The sequence below is a fragment of the Periplaneta americana genome, chromosome 2 (assembly GCF_040183065.1).
Source record: "Periplaneta americana isolate PAMFEO1 chromosome 2, P.americana_PAMFEO1_priV1, whole genome shotgun sequence".
In the NCBI taxonomy this organism is placed as follows: Eukaryota; Metazoa; Arthropoda; class Insecta; order Blattodea; family Blattidae; genus Periplaneta; species Periplaneta americana.
In genome coordinates this window covers 147,985,944-148,012,961 of record NC_091118.1, presented here as the reverse complement: position 1 = coordinate 148,012,961, position 27,018 = coordinate 147,985,944, and the positions used below count along the sequence as shown (strand labels likewise).

At 32.9% G+C, this 27,018-nt stretch overlaps 1 protein-coding gene across 1 annotated transcript; it reads left to right on the top strand.

The window, feature by feature from the left end:
- Positions 1 to 27: 27 nt before the first annotated feature.
- On the top strand, positions 28 to 25,981 carry LOC138694684 (chloride channel CLIC-like protein 1). Its single transcript, XM_069818666.1, has 7 exons — positions 28 to 394; positions 12,317 to 12,818; positions 19,430 to 19,576; positions 20,228 to 20,513; positions 21,789 to 21,955; positions 24,314 to 24,616; positions 24,999 to 25,981. Exons 1-7 carry the CDS (start codon positions 240 to 242, stop codon positions 25,320 to 25,322), a joined length of 1,884 nt encoding a protein of 627 aa, XP_069674767.1. The 5' UTR covers positions 28 to 239; the 3' UTR covers positions 25,323 to 25,981.
- The last annotated feature ends 1,037 nt before the right edge of the window (positions 25,982 to 27,018 follow it).

Sequence of the window (27,018 nt, the reverse complement as noted above, 5' to 3'; positions counted from 1 at the left end):
CATAAACCAGATGATGTAAAGCACAAAGCAGGTGTTGTAGGAGTTCTGTTTTCACCTTAGCAGTGCTAGGTTAAACAGTAACAAACCGAGAAATGTAATGCACTACTAATTCGTATGTGTGACATCCGGCTAGTATATTAAAAATCGGAATACACTACTAGCGTTTTTATAACTCTTAACAATATAAAACATATCAACCCGTTATTGTCTCTTCAAAGTGCAATTTACTAAAAATAAAAATGATATATTCTTCACTGTTCGTCGCGGCGATGTTGATGTTTTTAAAGTCAACGGCTGTTACTGGAAATTCCAATTACCATGAAGAAGATTGGGTTGATCCTTTTGATATGTTGAATTATGACCGCAGTACAAAAACAATGTTAAAAAAGTCCAGGTTAGTACAGAAACCATTCAAATCATATTTGGAGTTCACTGTGGAATTTTGACTAAACCAATGGGTAATTAGTAAGGGACCGCCGGCCTTTTACAAGGTTAGTGGGTTAGTTGAGGGGATATCTAAGTGACTTGAGCCCGAGGATTTTAAATCATTGAAATCTTTTAAAATATTTCTCGACCTCACGTTACTTAGATATCCCCTGAACTAACTCACTGTCTTGTCACATATCTTGTAAAAGACCGGCAGTCCCTTGCTAATTACTCCTGTAACGTTGTGTGTAAGTATGTAAGAAATAGGCCTATACATTGGCTATGATGATAATAATACTTCAGTTTATGTAACGAAACGTTGCATCAGTAGCAAATTATTCCTAAAGAAGGGGATGGCCTTTCTTGTCCAACTTCGGCAATTCAGTACAATTTTGCATGTCATATTAAGACAGTCTACGCCTCACAAATTTATTTCTTAACGGAAGTTATTTGAATATGAAGTAATTGGTTGAAGATTCAGTTTACAAGTTAAAAGTCATTTATTTATTTATAATATAAATTCCAATAGGTACCGTTGCTAATAATTTTCACGCAAACGCTGGAAATTGAACCCGACACCCTTCTACGTTATAAGCTAGTTCTTAAACACCTAGACCACGGTAACGTTATATGGACTGTCGTTGAAAACAGGTTGTAGGCCTAGTTCGTATGTTAACTCTTTCGCATGTGGTGTATCCAATTCATTAAACATAAAATTAATTAGGGAATGAGTGGTTAAGTGAGAGAAATTTAAAGAATGTCTTGTAGCCTATAAAATGCTATCCAGATAAAAAATAAAATTTATTCAGTGGTATTATATATTGTTACAACTAGTTACTTCCCAATGAATAACGATAAGGTAGGGTAATTATATACTGCCCTTTTAAATTTGTCTAGAGAAGGAGCTCATGGATGAAATTATTAAGCTTTCTGAAAGTTACCCTAATTGCTTACAGAAGATGACATCGAGAGTATGTTTGTGTTTATTTAAACCAAATGTTTGTAATTTCATGGTGATGGACTTTGTACTTGACTATAAATAAGCTTAATATCAGAAAGTTGATTAAAAGTTACTACAACATATTTGTTTGCGAATAACTTACTGCACATTTAAATATCACAAATATAGGCCTATATACTCCCAGACAGAATCAGCATAATAATTTTATAGCAATCTCTTGTAGAAGCAAATGAATAGTGAGTTGTATTCATTTTTTTTAGTGAAGGAATATAATTAAGTTAGAGAAATATTTTTGTTAGGCCTATATGTTGTTTCGAAGACTTGTACAAAATTCTCATTAAGTTAATCCCATCTAAAAGGTGGTAGAATTGTAATGTTCTTCAAATCTAACTATTTTATTTTACTAAAACAACAACTGAATAGACTACAGTAGATTTTATGTTGTCAGGAAACAGCTGGATACATTAAGAAGATTGATTGATTGATTTCAAATCTAACTCAAAATAAAATCATCACATAAGATTTCTATGACATGCAGCTTCTTGATGGTCACAACATAGGCTAGGCCTATAGCCTAAATGTAGGTTAATTATTCTTAAAATTTTTTCTTGAAGTTTTCTTATGATAAAATTGTAGTATCAAATTGACATATTTTAGCAATAGAAGGGATCACAAGAGGAGATAAAATTCAGAATCTGGAAACCGAAAGGAAAAATCTGAAAATGAAACCTTTCAATATCATTGATCCAACAAAAAGTGCGGTTTGGAGATTGTTAAAAAAAATATAATGTTGGAGATGAAGCATTAGAAATAATATTTTAATGAATAAGTTACTATGACCATTTTGGATACAATTTACAAAAGACATTGAAAGTAATTTATTGAAGAATTCGGGAAGTAACTGAAGAACAGAAAATATGGAAAGATAGCAAACTAAGGGAGAAGAGATTTTCATTTAAATATGGTCTGCAACATTCGGAGTGGGGGGGGGGGGGCGACATCTTTGGTTGAGTTCGGGTTTTATGACGCTGATGATTGTATCAAAATGGGATCTTGCTATAAGAAGTAAAAGAAAAATAGTGTCATGAACTCTGTAGGCCTATACATGCAATTTGCAAAAATTCGGTTGTTTAACATGACTACACATGACATTCTCGTTTATAGTTTATTTTCGTGAACTGTCATGCAAAAGAATACACAAACAATTAAATCGTTTACTGTGCATTCAAATAATGAGATTTAAGTTTTCATTTTCTTCATTTCATACCAATTATGCGTTTTTACAGTAACAAGAAGTATACATCTGAGTTACCGATAATTTATGAATTACATGATTGTAGTAAATGTAGGCCTATATGATTAATTTTATATAAATTCACATAAAATTACAATTCACAAATCAATTCTAATGCTACTATCATATTTGCGAAAATAGATAGGCCTACTTAAAAATTGACAAGAGATTTAAGAAAATTCTATGATTGTGTGAAACAGCTATAGTCAGTCTACTGTAATGAATTAAAGTTGTTGCTTAGTCAACTGTCTGAAGACAGGTTTGAGCCTCATAAGTGACATTAATATGACATCACTCATGAGGCAACCAAGCTAGGGGAGAATGCGGTAGGGTGGCCAGTTCCTTTGCCCCTCTATTGCATACATTGCTGCTATTACACTAATCAGATTTCAGATGTATACAAACAATTGTTTTTCCTCTGACACATATCATCAAGTGAGGTGTACTGTCTGATGTACGTAGCTACATATCAGAGAATGCCAATTGAAGTAATAAAACATAACTTAATACTAATAGGCTATGTAATTTCTCTAACACTATAGTTTTATTTTATTTCATATTTATGTTTATAGGCCTACATAATCCGTATACCCGATATTTCCATAACTATTTTGTGGAAAATATTAAATAGAGAAGCAGTGAGACATACTACGTGGAACACCACTTGTTTCCATGATACCATGTGTGACATTAGAATAAATGTTTCATGTCAAAGTGGAATAATTTTTCTCTTTTGTATCTCGAACGTCAAAATGATAGGTATTTTTTAAAATTATGTTTTATTTAACGACGCTCGCAACTGCTGAAGTTATATCAGCGTCGCCAGTATGCCGAATTCTGTCCCACAGGAGTTCTTTTACATGCCATGAGCCTATCGAATTTATGCACACTTAAATGCCATCGACCTAGGTCGGGATCGAACACGCAACCTCGGGCACAGAAGGCGAGCACTAAACCTACTGCGCCACCCAGGCCTACAAAATGATAGATGTGTTAAAGGTATTAGTATTTCAAATATGCTTGTCTACCGGTACTTAATTGTCAAGCAGTGTAATAGTTAGGCCTACTGTGAAGTCAAATCATTTAAGGGAACAATAGATTATTATTAATGGATATTCACCTGCAACTATATGACTGGTGACATGTGAAAAGGAGTTAACTCTGTTACAGAAGACCAATTTTATTCCGAATGGTCCTACACAGTTTTTAGATTATAATTGTTAGGAAAACAGTGATTGTTAGTATACATTTGCAATTCGTCTACAGAAAAGCAAAGTCTTTACAGAAAAATGAGGTATTTTTATTTTGCTTAGTTTAGACTATGTAAAACTGCAAATATTACGTTAATTTCGCAAAGTAATTCGTGTAGATATATTTAGACTACACATTTTTTGTTTCGAAAAGTTTTAAATTCAAAGCATAATTCTGTAAGTAATAATTAATTTTCTATTTTATTTCGGTAATGGCTAGGGTTACGTTTATTTTCAAATGGAATTAGTGTACAGATACCTTTAAGCCCTAAAAGTTTCGTCTGAAGAGGTTTTGATTTGGGGTCCATATAACTAAATAAGTAATAATTAATTTCTCCGATGCAGAGGTTTATGGAGATGTTATGCCTATGCCTATATCATTTAATTTATCATTTTATCTTATCTTATCAGCTGGAGCTGAGTTGTAACAAGTTTCCATTTTTATCATTTACGTATCTATTTTTTTTTACCGTTCTCGATTAATTGAATTACAGATCTTGAATATCAGATCTTGATTATGAGCAAAATCTGTCGTATAGTTTATGGAAAACTGTTCTGTACAGACAAATGGATAGACAGATAAACGGACAAACAGACAGCATACCAAAACTTTACAATATTAGGAACATTGAAACGTCTATTTCTGTGAAAGTCACAAAATCGATTTTTACGTCACATTATTTTTCTTTATACCTAATGTAATGAGAAATAATTTATATATATATATATATATATATATATATATATATATATATATATATAAGTTAACCCTGGAAGACAACTGAAGAGACTGAAATAGGCAATCTGTGGCCCAACTCCTTGGAAGCTACATGATGATGATGATGATGATGATGATGATGATGATGATGAAGTTAAGTGGTACAGTCTAAGTAAATTTTGTATGAACAGCAAATAAATTGGCAAATCCGCCCACTGCAGAATCTTACAATCCACAGGGCCACCCATATTGGGGATGGACACCACTCGAGTGGGGGCTTGGCTCAATTTTTAGATTCTTTTTAGGAAGAGGATGAATGTTTTAGTACTGTAATTAAATTACAGGATTTCAACATTAATTAAAATATTGCCTAGTAGAGAGGGCCCCAACAAATGTTTGTGGTGAGCCCGCAATTTCTATGGCTGGCCTTGCAGTCCACCTCCACCACCCTTCACGTCTAAGTTAATGGTGAGCCTGTTCTTCCATCTCCTCTCTTGTTTTGAGTCTACTCAATGATTTTTTCCATTGGCATTTTCCGACCAAACATATTACGCATTTTTGGTTCCTACACCTTGTGGCATACTCTAATTATTTAATCATTGCAGTCCTAATTATCACAAGAATACAAGGAATGAAGCTAATAATAATTGTGTAAGATTTTTCATTGTAGGCTATCTTTGATTTTTTGCTCTTGAGCTACATATTTTCACAAGAACCTTGTTTTCAGGAATGCTTAATCTTGTTGCTGCTCCAGGAATGAGGACTCACATTCATAGATATAAACTAACTAGCATATCCTAGATGAAATATTTGCACTGAATTCTGAATCGTAGATAACCCTGTAATATATGAATCAAGAGGCACCAACTTTCTTTGTCTCTTAAATACAGGAATCAAGGACGTATTTCAGACAATGACGTGTATAACCAGAACTATCTTTACATACATTTTCACTGTTATACGCTACGATATTATTTACTGTAAAACGTGACTAGATTAGCTTACATCCGGGACTCTATTAATAACCATGCAAGATAATATTTTACAATCACGTAGAACAGAATGAATTTACACAACAGATTCGAGTTTCGTAAGATGTACATAATAAAAATATGTCGTAATTGTGCTATGTATGAGCTTGAATGTAAGAAAATGAAATCATCATATATTATACCTAGTTTATGTAGGTAATACAGTATTAGGTATATCTACTGCTAATCAGACTTGAGTAAATATTAAATGTATAGGCCTACATAAAAACATTCAGTTGACAGAATATGATTAAATTACTATTGCAAATCGCAAATAATTAAATAAGCTTATTTTGCTTCTTTTTTTTTTATATGTTTTCATATGAATGGCTAATCAGGTATGAAACCCCTTCTATGTATGTCTCTGAGAATGTGGCTTATGGAGGCCGACACTCCTTGTGAAAAATTAATTACATATACCTACTTAAACTGTACAATTTATAAATGGGATTACAGAGAATAACCAAGGATTTCATTTAAGTATCATATGCCTTTTGAACAATAGCCCAAGAAAATAAATGTGAAATGTATAAAACGTATGTGGAAGTAAAGCATGTGTCACTTTTGTGAGACTTATTTATATTTCTTGTGTTATGGTTTACACCAGTCATGGCAAATCATACACGCTATGAAAGTCCTATGCACATCTATGCACTGCAGTGCAAATTCAGTAGTATCGTACTAACTGTCAGTGGTGATGTAAAAACAGCGAGTCAGGAGTAGGAAAGCACTGTGCAGATCGCATGTTGTAACACTATTTTGTACAATTCCTCGCTCTGGGGCGGTAAACGAAAAGCCTACTGCAAATTTGATACCAAATTTGATACCATGGGCATGAAGGATAGGAAGGGGTGTGTAATGTCTTGTATGTAAAAAATAAATAAATAAAAAATAACATGGCATATGCAAAATGTATAATGTTGAGCACGAGTGCAGTATGTACTCTTTCTGGGGGTGCTAGAGTGATATATATATTATATAAACGATATGTAAATTATCTTTATTCTAGCAATAAAAGAAATTATTATAAATGGCATTGTTGTATACATATATCACTCAGCACAGTATGACTTATCGATAACTGAACCCAATGTAATACGAGAAATGAATTATTTAGTGAATTGAAAAATTCCATTGCAACATAAATATAATCAAAATTTATTTTTAGTAAAATAGAGTATTTCAAGAAGGACCAAACTGTTAATTTGTATTCAAACTTTCAATAACAGCTATTTGCCATCTGGCATGTAAAATCAATGATGTGCTTAAAACACTCGTGAATCAAGTCTAAAAATTCCATATTTTCAATATGCCAGCATACAAAATTATGTATATTAATTTTCAAATAATATCCCAGAAACTCTTTGAACCTACAACTCTAATTTAAATTGTATTTAAACTCTAGTAGTGAGGTATGGTCTTAATGTAGCCCCTCTGTATGTGCACAGTCTGTGGCATGAAGGTATAAATTTCAGTCAGAGAATTTCGTATATTGATAGACATTTTGCAAGATAACAAAATACACACCTGTAGGCTATTTTAGGGAGCCTTGCATATTTTTACACATACTCGAACTTATCTATACTGGGATTCATTGTATTCAGTTTATATTTGTTAAACCATATTTAATAACGATAATACTGCATATATTCTGTGAAACAACTAATCAAAAGTAAATTCAGATCTGTCCAAAAACAACAAAATTCGGATGGAACATAAGTTAAAATTTGGGAAATTAACCCTGAGGTAACCTCCCAAGAGCCACATAAATTTGCTGTTGCAATGTTCAGATTGATAACAGGTCATGATTGTTTGACAAGCCACCTGCACAGGATAGGAATTTCCCGTACGTCCGCCTGTGTATTATGTGAGACAAATGAAAAGATGAACATGGAACACAAAAGATTCACACTATTGCTACAAGACGATGACATCATACTGGATTGCAAGATGGCGAATGACTTCATTGTCAAGTGCCTAGGCATTGAACCAATTACACTTTTTATTAACTAATGCCGGGTACTTGGCTTATGTGAAGCTAGTTATGTAGCCCAATTTATCGACAATCATGCCATAGGAGGCTGGTCTACACCCACAATGAGATGAGATGATTATGGAGATTTGTTGGGATGTCACAAGGGAACTGGAGTTCTCTGAGAAACCCCTGTGTTATAGTAAGATCGTTCTATGCATCCCCAGTTAAAGACAGAGGCTACCACATGCTGAACGGTTGCTTTTTGAAACAAGACTGTCCCCAACCTTTTCTGTCCACTTGGGGGATGGGGTAATCTCTGTTTCCACTTTGAGGCAAACATAAATGTTGCCAATTCTCCCCTGAATGCTAAAACTAACTGCAGTCTTTCTTAACATGTTCAAACAATTCATAAGTGTTTTTGTTCACTGTTTGAAAGTCTTCTATAATATTATTATTATCATCATCATCATTATTATTATTATTATTATTATTATTATTATTATTATTATTATTATTATTATTATTATTATTATTACAATTATTTTGTGGAGTATATTGTAAATTACTTACTTAGTTTTTTTACAACTCCAAGATGGCAATGATAGATGAACAGCAATGTTAAAGGCATAATTAACTTTATGAGGTGCAATAGTCTAATATTACCGTGCCCAATCCCATACCCATCAAGACAGTTATGTTGCAGGAAATCAAATCAGTCAATATTAGTAAGAAATATGCAGTGGAGGAGCTCGCAGCCTCATATGGACACGAAGTGTTACGACTTCGTCCGTACCACTGCATTATAAATCCTTTGGAAATGATCTGGCACCAACTGAAGTCTTATATTAGGAAAAACAATATTACCCCAATTTGAGTCTAGTGTGTTAACTTTTGCATGATGGAGCTGCAACAATCGGTCCCCATAATTGGTCCTCCTGTGTTCAACGTGCAATTAAAATGGTAGAAAATTTCATGAAGCACGACAGGGTCAGTAACCAAGAGAGATTTAGGAGAGAGTGACGGCGAATAGAAGTAAAAGAAGCAAAACACTGTCACATTTTATTATATACCACTTCAGGTTTCGCTGCGGATTTAGACACGAAATACAAATTGACATTATCTTCTTTCGGTGTTACTTTTTATTATTATTATTATTATTATTATTATTATTATTATTATTATTGATATAAGTGTGAAAATATATTAATTTGAAGAAGTTGACCGTAGAATGGTTCTAATGTATAACGGATCTTCATACACACAGTAACTCAAAATTATCATTCATTAATTCGTGATTGATTGAAAGTACAATTTGTTGTATAGAAATAAATATCAGATTGTTTCATACCCACGTGGCGAAGTCAATGTAAAATGTGACAACTGCTCGCCTAGAAATTTCCGCATGTGTCCTGTAATGACTGGGGTGGACTGTGCGGCTAAGTTCTTCTAGCAATAAAAGAGACCGACTGGAGATCCTTTGAAAAATCCTACTATACCTAGACTATGGGCTTGCCCAACACAAGTTATAAATTGGGGTAAACTGAGGACGAACCCAGATCCACAGGATTATAAGTCCAGCACTGTAGCCACTAGACCACCGTGGCGGTTTTTTGTATTTGTAGGCTATATGTTACAAAATTAGAACTAGCTACTGTTGGGAGCTTGGGAGTGTTTGCTAGCAGGAGATGAAGTGGGACAAGAAGTTACATACCAATCCAAGCTACAGAAGAGATAAAAACTTGGCTTGAGGTCTCGTGATCACTACATACCACTAATCAGTTCAACAGTGGCAGAGCAGATTTGTCGCTAACAGTCAATAATTGTTAGGATGCATTCAATTTTTTTTCCAAACAGTTAATAGCATGTATGTTTTGATTCACTGTTAGAGCATGGATGGCACTTAATGTTTTCCTTACCACATTCCTTCCTCTCACAAACTCTGTAGCTCTCAGCTTAGTGGGGCATTTTGTAAACAAATTCTTTTTTTTTTTTTCATTCCTCTTGATATTCACTTTAACACTCGTTACAAAAATTAAATTTTTATAAAACTTTAAAAGTGTTAAAATTCTTAAAAAAAAAAAAAAAAAAAATTAAAATGGTATATACCTTTTCAACACTTAAAGTTTTAAGTTTTTATAAAAGTTTTATGTTTTTCCTCCTTGCCAAGATTACATGATACACAGATTTCCAAAATTAAGTATACATGTTGAACAAAAAGGTAAAGTATTTAATTGGCAAACACCATAAGCTCTAAATTTTGACCTAACTAGATGTGTCATACATTAGAAAACTGTGCAATTCAGATTCATGTCATTTTAAGCTTAGACATTACACAGGAAGAATATTCTGTTGATAAATGAAACAGGATATCAAAGTAGGATGTATCTGTGATCCCAAGACTTCGTACTTATATACAGGTTTAACATTTTATGATACCTCATATGTAACTTCTGACAGCTATTGTAATACTTGAAGTGAATTAGATTAACTATTGTTTGTAACTGAATGACGTCATAAAATTTTAACCATTATGAACAGAGTATTAAAATGGTTTAAGAATTAAGTTTCATGTAAGCCTTCAGAACATTCTACAACTAACAATAAGCCCTTAGAAATTACAGGATATCAATACTGTAAAGAAATAATGTATATATAGTTTTATGGCACGAATATCTTATGTTTGACTAACTGAATGACCTATTAGATAGAGCAGTACAACCTATTACATCCTTATATGTCTATGATAATGGCAAAGAGTGTAATAAGCAAATAAGCAAAATACAAGCTGAACAGTAACCTAGCAAGGCTGTGCATTTGTTCAATTATTTGAAGTAAGCATCATGATCTATTAAAGCCCTTAGAAATGACAAAGATATTGACAGTATGCATAGAAGCAGTTAATTGAAAATTGGATTAAAATTCGAAATTTTAAGAATTTTCCCCTTCTGTCTAATTCCCCTGACTACACTACGACTTTAGGGTTTATTCATACTCTAATATAAATGAGGTCCCAGGTTAGTTTCTTTGAGGGTAAAGGCAGCGAACACATAGGACTGACATCACTACTGGCATTAATGCTGATTGTCAGTACAGGTGGGATCCTTAATCTCTCACTATCCTGTGGGCTCCATGGCCTGTAATGAGTCTGATTTTTTTAGTGAAAGCAGCAGCTTTTTCATCCAAGAACTCACTGTATAGCTGGTAATGCATTGAAAGGATTATAATCTATCTAAAGCAATTGAGTTGCCTGGAATCAAACTACTCTTTATAAAAAAAATCTGATTTTTCAGGAAAAATGGAAAACTAATGCAGTTAGACTCCAAAAGATGATTTTACTACTAAAGTTAAGGCAGATAAAGTGCAGTTTGACTTCAGACAAGCAGTTTATCACATTCCTTGCTAAATTCTGCACTGAAACACCTTAATCACAGTCTAGTATATACAGTCACGAAGCTCAATACATAGTAAATATGCATCCACGGATAGTTGCTAACCACTAGGGTCGCTACTATCGCCTCATCACAGACAATGCGAAATAGTACCTGCACAGTCTTTTGTTCCTAGTACCCTCACAACTTAAGCTTTGTGACTGTATATACTAGACTGTGCCTTAATTTCATATTTCATAATTTGGAGAAAGTGCAGTTTGATTCTAGGCAACTCAGGCCTACTTTATATTATCAGGCTATTTTCTTGCTAAAGTTTCTGAATATCTTATTTGCTGGCATACAAGACGCACTTTTTTCTTTGAAAATGGGGTCTGAAAAACAGGGTGCATCTTAATACGCCAATACTGAGTTTGTGAATGGATCAAAGCTTCATGGGAGTCTGTAAAAACTGAGACATTGGTTAAATTATATAAGAATTGTGGCATTAGTAATGCACTGAATGGTACAGAGGACAATTTGTTGTACGGGGATTCAGATTCTGATATAGAAGAGTTTTTTTCAAGTGGCTCTGGAAATGAATTTCTGGATTTTGACAAAGAAGATTGAAAGGTGTTTTTTCCTAGTTAGATTAGGTCTTTGATCGAATTGACCTACGCATTACTTCATAGTTGCAATATTGTAAATTCATTATAATATTTGGTAATAAAATGTGTACAAAAAAAGAAAAAGAGAGGTACCGGTACATCATATATGCCAGCAAATACTGTAATTGATTTTTTCCAAATAAATATTAAAAAAAATGAGTCAAAAGTAAGAATAAATATTGGGAATCACGAATGCAGATGATTTCTTTTCATCATTCTGACACTTCACATAATCCTCATTATCACTAACACAGATTGTATCTCTTTCCCAGGAAATCACTCTGTAAAATTGGTATAACACAGGTCCCATTGAGCAAATAACCAAATTAAGCTTGAAATTGACACCAATACTAGTGTCTTTAGTTATGGCATGATGAGGACTAGGAACATCTGAACAGATTTTATACCAAGACCTGCCATTTGCTCATTATGTCAAATACATGTTTTGAATTTGTGAATTGAAATATTTGCTAGCTTTTTGCTTTACTTGGACTGTATTAGCGATTTAAGAAAATGTTTCTTAAAAAATTGTCATATTTTATTTTCTTTATATAAGTTTATACAAATAATTTACTTCAATGTTATTTAAATTACTTGTCATCATTAATTAGTAATGTTTATTTTTCAGGAATGCTGCTCAACAGACTGATGATACATTAATTGAAGAAAAAAATGCACTATTTGAAGATTTGAATCAATGCATGGAAACATTGGAAGACTGTACAAAACATTTGGATTCATTAAAATATACTTCTGTAGCAGCTTCATCTTGTAGATCAATTAATGATAATATGAATAGTGCGACAGAAACAACGCCAAAGCCTGTAAAAGTTCCCAAATTGCGAGAATGTGAACAAAGTAAACTTTTTATGAGAAGATTTGTGAATATTCTTCTCAGAGCAGCTGGATTAAATGAAGATATGCCAGAGAATTTAGAAACAAATCTTCATATAACAGTCGATGTGGATCAGCTACAAGTTTTGCAGCAGTTCAGCAAAGGCAGTAATGAAATTACACTTCAAGAGCTGGATGGCATTTTATCTTCCGTACTCTTATCAGCGAAGTTTAGTGCTTACATTGACGAGTATATTCCATGGTCAAAAGCAATTAATTTCTTACAATCGAGAGAGGTGAGATGTATTTAGATTTTAGATACAGATATTTTTACAATTCATTATTTTAATTGATTACATATTAGTTTTGTCCACGACTCATAATATACACATTTTAACAATATATATGTACAGCTGCTATTTTGTGAAATTTTTAGGTTTTTGCACTATATCATAAATGAAGACATATACAATATTTCTGAGATAAGTGTTAACTGTATATTTGTGGAAAGAAAAGAAAGAACAACCTATTGAATTTAATATCAAGAACTTTTTTCAGTTAACATATGAATCAGGTAGTTTCCCCTTTCCTTGTTATACAGTGAAACCTGTTCAAGACGGAATTGACATGGTCCTAATTTTTTTTCCGTTGTGGACAGGTTTCCGTATTATTCAGATGTGACATTAAAATGGAATATTTTGTCATTCATATACATGAAAAACAAAATGGCATGTCCCAAACTGCAAGAAGTACAAAATATTCCATTTAACACTCATCACAATAAATCAGCTTTCTGTCGCTTATTACATTGGTGAATCATCTTGATTAAAATCTCATTTTCTGTATAAATATTATCGTAACTCACTCATTAGTCATTAAACATTACTAAAGTTTATTAAACTTATTATATTTAATATCTAAAACTATACTCTAATACGGTACTGCATATCACTGCACATTATTAATTAATTAGACTAGGAGCCATCTAATTAGAAGCCTGGAATTCTGGTTTATTTCATTTCTTTCCCAGTTCAATAGCTTGGTTTGCAGAACAGATCCAGAAATTGGCTTGTTCTTTGAAAGGTCATGAAGAACCCACTCTCACAACAGTTCATTTATTTGAACATAAACAGTTCCTTTTGTGTCACCAATATTGGCCGCACACCACTCACTCATTATGATCTTTATTTTTTAAGTGTCACACCTGAGTTTTCCACAACTGTACTTCAATATTATTTCACATAGACTTTGTTTCTAATTTTCCTTTATCTCCATAACTTTTACTTCATCACTTAATGTTAATGCCACATTTATGCAACTTTTTTTTTACCTGGAAATCACTACACTTGCACTCTGTTTAGCTAAGACAGTATACGGGTGTGAAGCATTGAAAATCTTTGAAGGGACTCGTCTGCCTAGTCAACAGGGTAATAAAATTTATGACCGACAGGCCAACACACCCTCGTACCCTCTAGAATTTTGCAAAGAAAACTTGTTTTTATCTTAGTGACCTACATATTTCTTATATTCCTTGAAATTACACGATGTTTCAAAATATAGTTACAAAATATAGTGTGTGTCCAAAATATTGTTTCCGTTTTGAACAGTAGCAGACAGTTTCCTTTTCCGCGTTGGATAGTTTCCATTTTATTCGGGAAAAATTACACATAATACATACAAATTTCGCCGGGACCAATAAATTGTTCCGAACTAGACAGGATTCTGGATTATTCAGGTTCCGATTTGAACAGGTTTCACTGTACCTGATGATGGAGCTAATATGGAGTTTCAAAATGTTATGTTATTGCATCTAATAACAAGATGCAAAACCCAAAAAAATCCCCCACTATGAACAGTGCTTTTGTTCAATTTAACTAAATCCTTGTGGGTTTTATGATTAGTGGGGAAAGGAGCAAGTACCAATACATCTCTCACTACATTTCCATAAAAAGACAAGAAATCGTTTATTCAAAATATAGTAAAGATAACAAAATACCCTATAGTGATTGCAAGAGAGGTCTACGTACTTAAATAATTTGTTTAAATTTTTTATTATGTGAGATACTTAAGACCTTCTTGTAAACACCTCCATCAAGTCCAAAGATCAGCTGTTACAATTAAGCTATATGCAATTATTTGCTGGATCAATGTTTAACTTACAGATATTATGGTGGCTGATGTGTTTATGACAAACAAATAAATTTCATTTGTTTTGTAAATCTATTTCATCTGTGCACTTGCTGCCTCACTATACAAAGGTGAAAGTTACGGATATATATTTTCTACTTGCAGGAACAGAACAGATATTTTTTGTGTGATATTGTGAAATAAACTTATCTTTCTTGCTTCATTTACATTCATTAAGTGTGGCATTAGTGTACCCATCATGCATGCTTTGTACTGAGTAAATCAAAGTTAATCACTCTTATTTTATTCTTCTAAAAATAGCAACTCTTTTTATAGGCATAGCATCATGTTATGTATTTATTTCTCTGTGGCAGAAAACGAAAACAAACCAAAGATCTGTTGTAGTGAAATATCTAGAAATTAATAGTGCATAGCCATTATGACAACTTACATATCTACATGACGTCAATTTTTCATGATCAAACGAACATCTCACATTCTAGTTGGTATATGCAGGAGGGTTTGCTGTGGAAATTTGAAAAGGTTTCTTCTTCTTTTCTTTTGTGTTCGTATGTCTCATTTCTGATCCAATATATCCTTCTCACTCCAATCATGAGGCCGAGATATCTCATTTGACTGTTTCTAACCTGGTCTTTTCTTTAGATCTTAATATCCATGTTTCACTCGGATATCTCATTGTGGGCTTTGAAACAATATTATGTATTTTAAGTCTAGTGTCTTTAGTCATATTTTTCTCAAACTGTCTATTAATACAGCCATTTAACTCATTTATTAGTAGAGCCCAGAAGTTCGGCAAAATTTATTATTATTTTCTTTTAATTGAGTAGATATACAGAAGAGTTCAATAGAGAAAAACATGTTTCCGCACATTTTGGCATGGTAGGGCAAGTTTTTATTTTGCCTTTTTTAGCTTTCATTGCTTATTTTAAGACTAAATGCCTTATTTTGTCTTTTGCATTTGTTGGATATTTTCTGCTATTAGCCTATGTCTATGGAGTATTAAATAATCAGTACAAGGAATAAATTGTACGAATTCCGAATATATTAAAAGCACAGTCTAGTATATACAGTCACAAAGCTCAATACGTAGTAAATATGCAAACATTAGATAGTTGCTCACCACTAGGATCGCTAATATCGCCGCATTACAGGCAATGCAAAATAGTACCGGCACAGTCTATTGTTTCTAGCACCCTCAAAACTCAAGCTTCGTGACTGTATATAGTAGACTGTGTTAAAAGTATAAATGAAAACTATTTTTTACTTTATAAATGAAGCACCTATTACAAAAATTAAACGATATTTTTGCATAATGGGGATCTTTATTGAGAATCTCACTCCATATAAATACATTTAAATTATTTGTGGCTGCATGCCCACAAACCAGCCCTAAGGTGATCAGTCAGCCTAGAGCAGGGATGACAATATTAGCTCGCAATCACAGTAGAGAGCTCGATCTTGATCACGAGCATATGCACTACATAGCGTCCCAACAGAGACATCAGGGATGTACATGCACATACATCGAATAAAGGCAGTAATTATTACAATAACTTGAGTTACTATATTTCTGGTTATGTAATAATTATTTAATATACATGTACATATAAAGAAATTGCAAAGGAGAGAGAAAGAGAAAAAGTTAATTGCTTGTAAACCATTTATGTTTACAATGAAAATAAACTTTCTTTTTATATACACTAGGTTTAAAATTAATTCTCTTATGCCATAACTTTGGTGCAGCTCACAAATTACCCTAAGAAAACTCAGAACACATAACGTGGAAAAACAAATTCATTAAATTATGCTGTCGAAGAGTCACTGTAATTTTTGGGGTCAATAATAATTTTTAAGGGGACACGTATGTATAATTTTTAAAACTTCCACATTTTCATACAAAATCTGTGAAATTTAAACAGATCTACAATACCAGCATCTGTACAAAATTTGGTACCATTAGGGCTAATAATGCTGAAATTATATTTGTTTAAATATGTTTTATATTGATGTCGCTAATAGGGATGTTTGCATCAAAGTTTTCAGTTCATATTTGCTCAAAATCTTGAAAATAGTTATGGGAATAAAAATTAATTAGCTTTTCGAGCTCAGTCTAAATAGAGAGAGACAAATTTTTTAACTTTATGAATTTGCCATTAGAGCATATTTAATCTAAGTGCAATATGAATATTCCCCGAAGGAACTTAATATTAATATTTCATACAAATGCTAATTAAATTTATTTATTCACATTTAATTGACCTCTGTGACAATAACTGTTGTGCAAGGAGCTTTTTTATACAATAAACTGCTTAAAATTTTAAAGTCGAGAAAACAGCATTAAAAAGAAAAAAAAAAAAATCTCTCAACTCACGCATTGTATGTTTGGCCACACTTGATTATATGGTTAGATCATTTAAAACAGTCTCAAATATAATTGTTGTTTAGTCACCTGTCTGAAGACAGGTCTGAACCTCATAAGTATCCAACATGGTACCACTTATGAGGCAACTAGGCCATGAGATAATGGGGTAGGATGGCAGTTCCTTTCAGACTTCAGATGCATACAAACAATTGTTCTTCCTCTGACACATGTCGTCAAGCGAGATGTACTGCTGATAACAGATGTACATATCAGCCAGATTCTCAGTCAGAGGTAAAATTATGATCATAAAAACAAAAAAGTTGATTTTCTTAATTTTTCAGCATTATTTCACCACAGTGTCCCTTTAAATGGTAGTTGCATCTGTGATGTCTTGTTTGAAATCAAACACTGTACTTCACCGCCATGTTCAATATTTAAAAACTGAACCTTCTATTTATCATTAAAATCTGTATTGCAATCTCGCTTGCGATCTGTCATAGTCTGCAACATTGTATGTGCTGTACATTCTCTCTTACTGCTGTAGTAGCAATATGCCTCAGACAGAAAAGCACCACACCTACAGAGAGAGATTAAAAAAGCTCATGCTTGGAATTACGAATCGAGTACATCTACTGACCTGTCACTGTTTCTACGCCATTGGCATGAGCGCTTGCTATTTTTTCCATGACAAAACGAAAAATCGATTTTTTCTGACTTACACTCTGTCCCATGTCAATGCCTGAATTGTTGAGCTCTGATCCTTTTTTTTTCTCTCCTTTTAATATACTGGTAATTTTTATTTTCGTTTCTCTGTAGAATGTCTTAATTGAATTTATTAAGTTGGTTAGTAATTTATACTTCTCTATCTTCCATAATTTTCTTCAGTCAACTTTATGTATGCCTTATTGTAACTCAGAAATAATAAATAAGTATGCAGATATATTCACGTCATTGCTCCTATAATTTTTGTTTGATCGTGAATGTAACTTAAGGTCTTCGCTTAAGGAATCTATTTTCTTCTTCTGTTAGAGTAGTCTCTGTTATGGATTACAACTTTATTTTAAAATGGATTCATATCATTTATAAGCTGTCACACAATATGTAAATTCTAAACATATTCATTTTTAAAGCATAATTACTTTACATCATACAATCTGTGCTTCAGTGACTGGCCATGATAATATCTTTGAAAAATATTGGAGTGCAAGAGGTCAAATGACTTTATTGTCAAATGCCTGGCATTAGAAAACAACAACAACTTTACATCATACAAAAATTAACCTCTAGAACAGTAATTGAATAAAATTTATAGAAAAACAGATAATAAAATTATGTTGGATAAAGGTTTAATGCATGGGAATAGAAATAAATGTGTCTGAATGTTCAGCAACAATATAGGCCTACATAATAATTTTGAGTTCATACTATGGCTGCTCAGAATTCGGAATTACAAATTTCTTTGTTGAAACTTAATGAGGCCAACATAAGAAAGCTCAGCAGTGATAAGCGGCTGGTTTAAGATTTTGGCCATAATATATTTTTTTAAATTGTGCTAATGAAGACTGTAACATTTCGTACAAAATTGCATAACTTATTTCATAAAATATAATGTCGTGATGGAATTAATCAGAATTTTATTTGAATAATAAATAATCCTAATATAGTACTAATTCAGTTTAATGACAAATTTATTATGCTTGTTAATGTATCAAACACTGAGAATAAATTACTTATCATTTTCAATTATAATGAGAATATTTCAGTATGGTACTGTAACAAATAAATTTCGAGATTTTAAAGGAAATATATATATTTTCAGCATACCTACCAGTGAGAAAGCCATTATTAACGCTGTTTTATCTGTCTGTGTTATACACATTATTTAATAAAATAACTTGAGATATACGCACTCAAATTCCTACAATGTGACCCAGTCTGTTGTAACATTTTGATGCTCTGAGAAAGTGCTGGGAAGAGTAATCTTATAGATTGCCTAGTTTCTAGTTTAACATGTTGAATTTTCCAGTTATAAATACAATTTGAACAGAGTTATATATGTTGAATGAAATTGTAATATATATTTTTCCAGCCATTGAGATGGGCAGGGCATGTAGCACGTATAGGTGAATCTAGAAATGCATATAGTGTGTTTGTTGGAAGACTGAGGGGAAAAGACCTTTGGGGAGGCCATGGCATAGATGGGAGGATAATATTAAAATAGATTTGAGCGAGGTGGGATATGATGGTAGGGACTTGATTAATCTTGCTCAGGATAGGGACTGACGGCGGGTTTATGTGAGAGTGGCAATGAACCTCCAGGTTCCTTAAAAGCCATTTCTTACTAAGTTGTAAATATATTACATATACATATATATATTTTTTTTTGTTAATTTTCAGATGTTGTTGGCTGTTGTGCTGGGTGGTTTGCCAGCATTCATCATATGGAAGATACTGACTGGTCACAGTTTGATCAGAGTTCTAATGTTATTCTTGGTGTCATCATTTATAATAAGCTTCTCAATTACATACTGTCGGATGTATAAGGTAAAGTCATGGTTGATGATCACTTAATAAAATGAACAAATTAAAATGCATTTTTTCATATCAAATGTAATCAATATGTTTTACATGTTATTATTTTCCTATAAGGTGAAATGTACACAAATTTTTGCTATATTGTTAAATTGACGCAATCTGCACATACACTGCACATTCAGTGTCTCATTTCTGGCATGCCTGTATATATCGTCGCCTGAATGCAAGAACTAGTTAACTTGATTTTTCATATTTTGTGACATTGCCTATTTACTTATTTATTGCACTAAGGAAAAGTCTCGTTTTCTTGTACCTATTTGTTATATTGGAAAATAGATGTCGCTAGTATCGTTCGATCAGTTACCTAGTTCTTGCATTACTTTTGTGCGATTTTTGCTATGCTATAAAAGAGGTAACTAAAAAACGCAAATTTCGAGTTACCTAGTTCTTGCATTCACGTGACGATATAATGTTACAAGTATTTATGTATCTTGTCACTTTGTAAAATACTGTAGTTATAATTAAATAATTTTCTTTGAAGTTGGTGAAATTATCTGTCGTATTTTGTTCATGCTCTTGAAGTTAATATCTTAACTATTAATTATTGATTTCTTCAGTTTTTCTAATTTGATAATACCTTAATTATGTATGTGATTTCAGCAAGCAGAGGTTAAACAATTTGCTATGATGAAAAAGAATCCAGAAGTGCCTGCAGAATGCCGGCCACCTGCAGAATTAACATGGATGGAAGCTATTTCAAGACTCTTTAGTTCGAAATTTTCTATACAGTCTGATGACTGTCAGAAATATTACGAAACTGTAATGATAGATCCAATCTTGGAGATTACACCGGCTCTTGTTTTGTCAGAAATGACTGCAAGCTTCTTTCTTCATCCAAGTACAATGATTGGAAATGCTATTTCGAATTTCTCGAGGAGTATACTTGGTAAGATACAATTTATTTTTAAGGTACATCGCAGAGGATCTGTTACTCTATTTTTTTTTTCAGTTAATACCTACCAAAGATTTAAAAAAGGATTAATTACATAGCAGTTAAGAGTCGTAGGGTAGAATGTCTGTATCAATGGATATCAAAGATATCAAATTTTCCACCAACATGTTAAGTTTTTCCAAATTAAAAAAAAAAATGTTTGTCTTTTTATCTTCTATGGAATTTCAAAACAGAGAGACACATTTTAGCTGTAAGAAGTCCTTTCATTTTTACTTTAAAGTACGATATGGTAATAATTGTTTCAAAATTATTCAAGTCTCGTAGAAGTTTATTTGATGATAGTAGTCTATACTTGATGAATTCTCCATATGCTTAATGAATTTTATTCAGCTTGCTTCCTAGCATATTGTAGTTCATTGAAATTGCAATCCTTTTATACACTGTGAGAGAGTGTCCTGGCATTCCAGGAAATATGTCTGCTTATATTTGTATATTTTTCTTTTCTTACTTACTTACAAATGGCTTTTACGGAACCTGGAGATTCATTGCCACCCTCACATAAGACTGCCATTGGCCCCTATCCCGAGCAAGATTAATCCAGTCCCTAGCATCATATCCCGCCTCCCTCAAATCCATTTTAATATCCTCCCATCTACGTCTTGACCTCTCCAAAAGTCTTTTTCCCCTTAGGTCTCCCAACTAACATTCTATATGCATTTCTGGATTTACCCATACATGCTACATCCCTGCCAATCTCAAACGTCTGGATTTAATGTGAAGAATACAATGCGCGCAGTTCTGTGTTGTGTGACTTTCTCCATTCTCCTGTAGCTTCATCCCTCTTAGTCCCAAATATTTTCCCAAGCACCTTATTCCCATTATTTAGCATTTTTCTTTCCTCACAGTTTTTATTCGAATATATACATAGCACTATGTAAACTGCAACATAGTTATATTCTGTATACTAAGATTTAATTTCTTGACAAGTCCTGAGTGAAATACTATCAGTTGCCATCATCCATCTTTCCCTGTGGTTAAAAAATACAACATAGTGTCGAGTTTAAAAATGTATCCTAGCTTTACTTTTTTATCTCATATGACAGAAGTACATGGACCTTTATCTCAAATTGTTGCAAAGGTTTAGGGATTAAGCCATTAATGATGAATGATCTAATAACATGAAAAGGAATAATGTAAATTGTTAAACACCTTAACAGATCTTTGTAGAAGCTTTGAATTTTTATTAACTAATTCGATTTTATGTTTCAGGAAATCTTCCATTTGGAGCAAATTACATTGTATTGTTCTTATCATTCTTTCTGATAATATGTATCATATTTGCGGTCTGCGGTGGGTCACTGAAACTACCATACTATCTAGGAGGCATGGAGTTATCTGGTGGAAGATCGAGAGAGAGGATAACTGCTATACAGCAGGTATTTAAATCATATGTTTCATTACGCAGTTTATTCTGATTTCGGAGGAAACCTGTAGCTTTTTCTGAAGGTGCTCATTCGCCTACACTGCCACTAGTTGGAGGTAAGTCTTATTCTTTCTCAGAATCTTTTTTCTAACAAATAACTCTTTCAGCAGTTATTAGAAATCGAAAACTAAGCATTTCAATAACTAAACTGTTAAGATTGTTTCATAGCAATAATAAATCCTAATAATAATATACTGTCCTTTCCATTAGTGCATTGCTCACAATGCACATTTGCAGAGACATGAAAGGAACAGACAGGTTGCCTGTATAAGAAATAGGCGAAATAACCATCAAGGAGATGGAGACCATACTTAGACATGTAAGCATGGTTAGAATCATTTGTGGAACTTGTACACATAATAATTACTTTTACTTTTTGGCATCTAAACAAAGATTTAAGTCCATAAAAATTCATAATATATATTATCCATTAACCGTTCACAATGTCCCTTCCATTAGAACAGATAATTGAGGTTGTACTGTATTTTGAAAATTAATCAGGGTTGAATTTTCTATGTGTTAATGTTTACAAGTAAATTAAGTCTGGATCAAATATGAATTCCCCCAGTATCATTGCAGCCGAGGTTCGTGGGTTGTAACCAAACCAAAGGCAATAGATTTTTAAGAATAATAAAATCCTGGTGCTGGGGTTCCGTATCATAGATATATGGCATGTAAAAGAACCCTGTTCCTGATATAGTTCTCCAAACAATAATGGCTTGTTGGCTATTTCTTGTCCCTGTCATTCCTTGTCAAAATTTGAAGGTAGCTCATTCGGCTCATATCAGTGGGCTAAGTGTGGATGGGCTTGTTTCATTCACCACTTTTAATGAATACCATCTACTATTCAACTACAGTAGAACTTCCATAATTCGAATCCCAATATCTGATAATCCAAACGCACATTCAAATGTACTTACAATATCACAAAGCACAGAAAAAGGAGAAATCGGGCCGACACTACTTGGAGCAACAGTATTATCATTCACTTAGTAATATAGTTAATATAACCACTTTCATGTGTTAAAATAAACTAAGTTGCAGTTACCTAGTTGACTGATTTCAGCTTATGTCAGCCATCATCAGAACTAGACTAGTTTTAATGCATGAAAGTGGTTATATTAACTATATTACTATGTGATCATTTATTTTGTTTTTACTGTTCTTATGCTTTAACTATTTGTTTGATTATTTTACTTAATACCTTATTGACTCGAAAATAAGATCCCATTGATTATAAGACCCTCCTAATTTTTTAAAGTATTGTTTTATAAAAATATTCTGTATGAAAATATAAGAAAATACTGGTAATAGAATTCTAAGTGAGACAGAAACTGTAAGTTTTTCAGGAAATCGTTGTCACCCACTTTCATTAACTTTTAGTGAAAACAATGAGATAGTAGAAGTGTGGAAGCTGGCTGTTCCGTTTATCCTTTCTACCTGATCATGCCTTTCAGTATTACAGCTCATAAAATCAGTAACTACCGGTAGTCTTGGGCTTGAGTGGCATAGTCCTTTCAAGTGCCTTGTGCCATTCAGGTACTTCATAAGAAAATGAATTCCCAGAAAAGTTATATGGTTTCATTTAAGTGGGATGTTCTTGAATTTGCCGAGAAAAATGGAGTGCAGGCTGAGACTCGTGAATTCTCAGTGCAACCAAACATGATTAGATTCTGGAGAAATCAGAAAGAAAAAATTCGAACTGCAAAGAAAGGAACTCTTCAAGTCCTGAAATTGCATTTTCATATTTTGTATATTCTCAATTTTAAGACCCGATGTGAACATAATACCCTACCAAATTTAAACACAAAAATCTAGTAAAAAATGGGGGTTTTATTTTCGAGTAACTACAGTACATTGATTTCGACAGCCATTTTACTGTATATTGTTTTATAATAGTGTCCAATGTTTGTGTAGTTCAAATAGTGTAATTCCATATATTTGATAATCCGAACTATCCCCACTTTCGTTTAGTTCAGATTATTGAAGTTCTACTGTATTACAATTATATCATCATCATCATCCTGAATAACATCTTGTAATTTGAATTGAGCAGCAAATGAACTACTCTTAATCTGAAATAGTTTCAGAAAAATTTAATGTTGAAGGCCAGATTACAAATGTTTATTGGAAAGCTAGTCTTTTTTTGGAAGTTTGCTTTATGATTCTTACACTCCATTACTTTAAAAGTACATTCTTGTAACAGATTAACTTTTGCATTAAATGCACAGTTTTAAGTCCGTAATATAATAATGATGTTTCGTAACACATTTGTGAGAGTTAATCTGAAACTTTCTTTCTCTTTTTTTAGGAAACACAACGAGTTCAACAGCTAGAACAACCTCAGACACCTCAGGCCTTAAATACTACATCACTGCATAGTCTGATGCAGGCTGCAGACTCTTCTGATACGGATTTAGTTGTTATGAACATACGTGGAATGCAACGATTATTGTCAAGTGGCAATACTACTATAGCTCATAGAACAACTGTTGAAGAAATTCAATTACATTTGCAGGATAATAAAAATATAAGTTCTGTACATGAAACCGAAGCTGTGTTACATGTTCCTGGCTGTTGTGGTGAATCATTATCAAGGTGTTGTCATAAAGAGGTAAGTGTGTAGCATAGATGATAAGCTTGAACTAAACATTAAGAACATTTTCTATTATTAATTTGTGAATAATGTGAATATGTGTGAGAATTGTTCCCTACTTAGGTTTTTTTTTCAGAGGTCCACAGAAACTGCTCCTTTTTCTACTAAAATCTTCCTTGGCCATAGCTATCTACTTGCTCTACTGCCTCATTTAGAATTCGCAAGTTTACTTTCTTTATTTTTCTTCCTATGACCATGGTCTTCGTCTTATTAGCCTTTTGCTTAGGTATGATAGTTAATAGAAGCTGAGGTGGTGGAAGATTCTCACAAATATACACGTTATTTCAAAAATATTACTTCTGTATCCAAAGCAATAATTGTGACTATACTTTTCCAACAGCGTAATGAAATGACTCCTGTTATGGAAGGATCTCTTCAGATACAGCCTCGTAAAAGTCGCAAAGAAGAACTGAGTTTCAGGAAAACAAGATCATTGTCAAGTGAACTCAATGGAAAGAAGGGTGTTGTAGAAGATTTGGAAAAATCTTTGTCTGAAGAATGCATTCGATGCTCCAGTAATAAGCAAAGGGTTGCTAGTTCATGTGATACTGAGGACTGTAAATCAGATGAATTGAAAAATCAGAGGAAAGCTGAAGTTAAAAGTGATGGAAATTGTGATGCTGATGATTCGGATACTGAAGAGACTAGTTTTGTCAAATTGTGACACATTCAGTAAAATACCATGAATTCATGTACATAACTTAATATGCAACTTACATCAATTTTTTATTTTTCTCAGTTAGGCTAGTCTTTGTTTGCATAATAGGCCATTTAGATGTACTTTTAAATAATAATGACTTTCCACTGATTAAAGAACTGTGATGAATTTTAACATAATGAAATTATAAATTCCAGTTCTGGCTGTAAGATTAACTTAAGTCATGTCTTTAAAAGACTAAAAGAAAACTATGCTGAATTTCATTAGTCCTCAAATGTCTAGTGATTACTGTCTGTGATAACTAGAGGGCGGATCTGTGGCGTTGTCCCTCAAGGTTAGTATGCATGGACTGTGTTGTGTCTAACCTGTTTTGTTTTCTAACTACACATAGATTCGCCCTCTAATGATAATCTATAGCTTGTCTGATGAATAGTCATACATATTTTGCACAACATAAAATAAGCTTTTATAAATTAAATACGCCAGCAAATGTTATTGTCTATTAACCGTTGTATTGTAAGCAGTGGTGTCATTCAAAATATTTAACAACAGGTTCTGTGATGATTATTATTAATAACGAAGATAAATTCATGCAACATGCAAATATGTAATATATTGGCAAAACTCCCGAGCCTCTGAAAAAAAAAAAATTAAGGAAGAGGCCACAAGCATAGTTGATGCTTCAGGCTTTCTTTCTTCTTGACGCAACAGTCAGCAGCTATATGATGTCCTTGGCATAACCATAATTGCACAAATTATGTTGCATCCCATTCCCATTTCTACAGAGAGTTTCCTTATCAGCTTTACAGTTATAAGATTAGAGATACTTTAATGAGGAGGGAATAAATTTCTTTTGACTTTTGCTATATCATTCGTAATACTCAAATGTCCTTTCATCCACAAAAAAATATCGAATCCCATTCTGCGACATATCATACTTCAGTAGTTCATTTTTGTAAATTTTCTCCTCTTTTCTGCTGGCCAAGTTGTGGGCTCCAGCAGATTGAATCATGATGCATACCTGTGTACGAATTCTGTTCATTATTTGGTAGTCTTCTGTTCATGATACTTGTGTAACTTTCGATAAGCTATTCTCTTAATATTGTGTTTTGTATTGAAACAAATGAAATCATTTTGAGTCCGTGATTTTAAAATACAGGAAGAAACTTTCCATACTTTTCCTGACTATCTTTTATGTGCAATGCAATCATTTGGGGTAACTTTGTACCAGTTCCCAACTTTACTAGAAGATTTAATTTCACATTTCCCAAGTGTGATATCTTTGGACTGAGGCCATCTTCATAACCTATGGTCTCTATGCTTTGTTTTCTATCCATTATATACAGTCCCTAAAGTATATTTAAGGCTCCATGTGGTTAAATATTGCATTTTGTTTATAATAGTTGGTTTATGAATAATTTTCAACTTTATATTGTAAGTATATAATTTACAATTATTGTAAATAATGCTTATCCTCTCTTCTTTACTCATCGTCCTCTAGCGATGCTCTGCCATTTCTGAAACGTGAATGCCACTCAAAATATCTTGTCTGACTCACTGCATCATTCCCATAGACTTGCTTCAACATTACATGGATTTTGATTGCTGATTTCCCAAAGAATTTTATGTTGGCTCTTTGCTCCAGTTTCGAGACTGTCATGATTTTGCAAATGCAAGGATGCTAATAAAACCTTGTGTAACA

What these genes read in the sequence shown, in the direction of transcription:
- LOC138694684 (XM_069818666.1), top strand. Translation starts at nt 240, where the DNA reads ATGATATATTCTTCACTGTTCGTCGCGGCGATGTTGATGTTTTTAAAG. An exon ending in GGATAACTGCTATACAGCAG is followed by an intron (nt 21,956 to 24,313) that starts GTATTTAAATCA and finishes CTCTTTTTTTAG; the next exon opens with GAAACACAACGAGTTCAACA. An exon ending in CAAGGTGTTGTCATAAAGAG is followed by an intron (nt 24,617 to 24,998) that starts GTAAGTGTGTAG and finishes CTTTTCCAACAG; the next exon opens with CGTAATGAAATGACTCCTGT.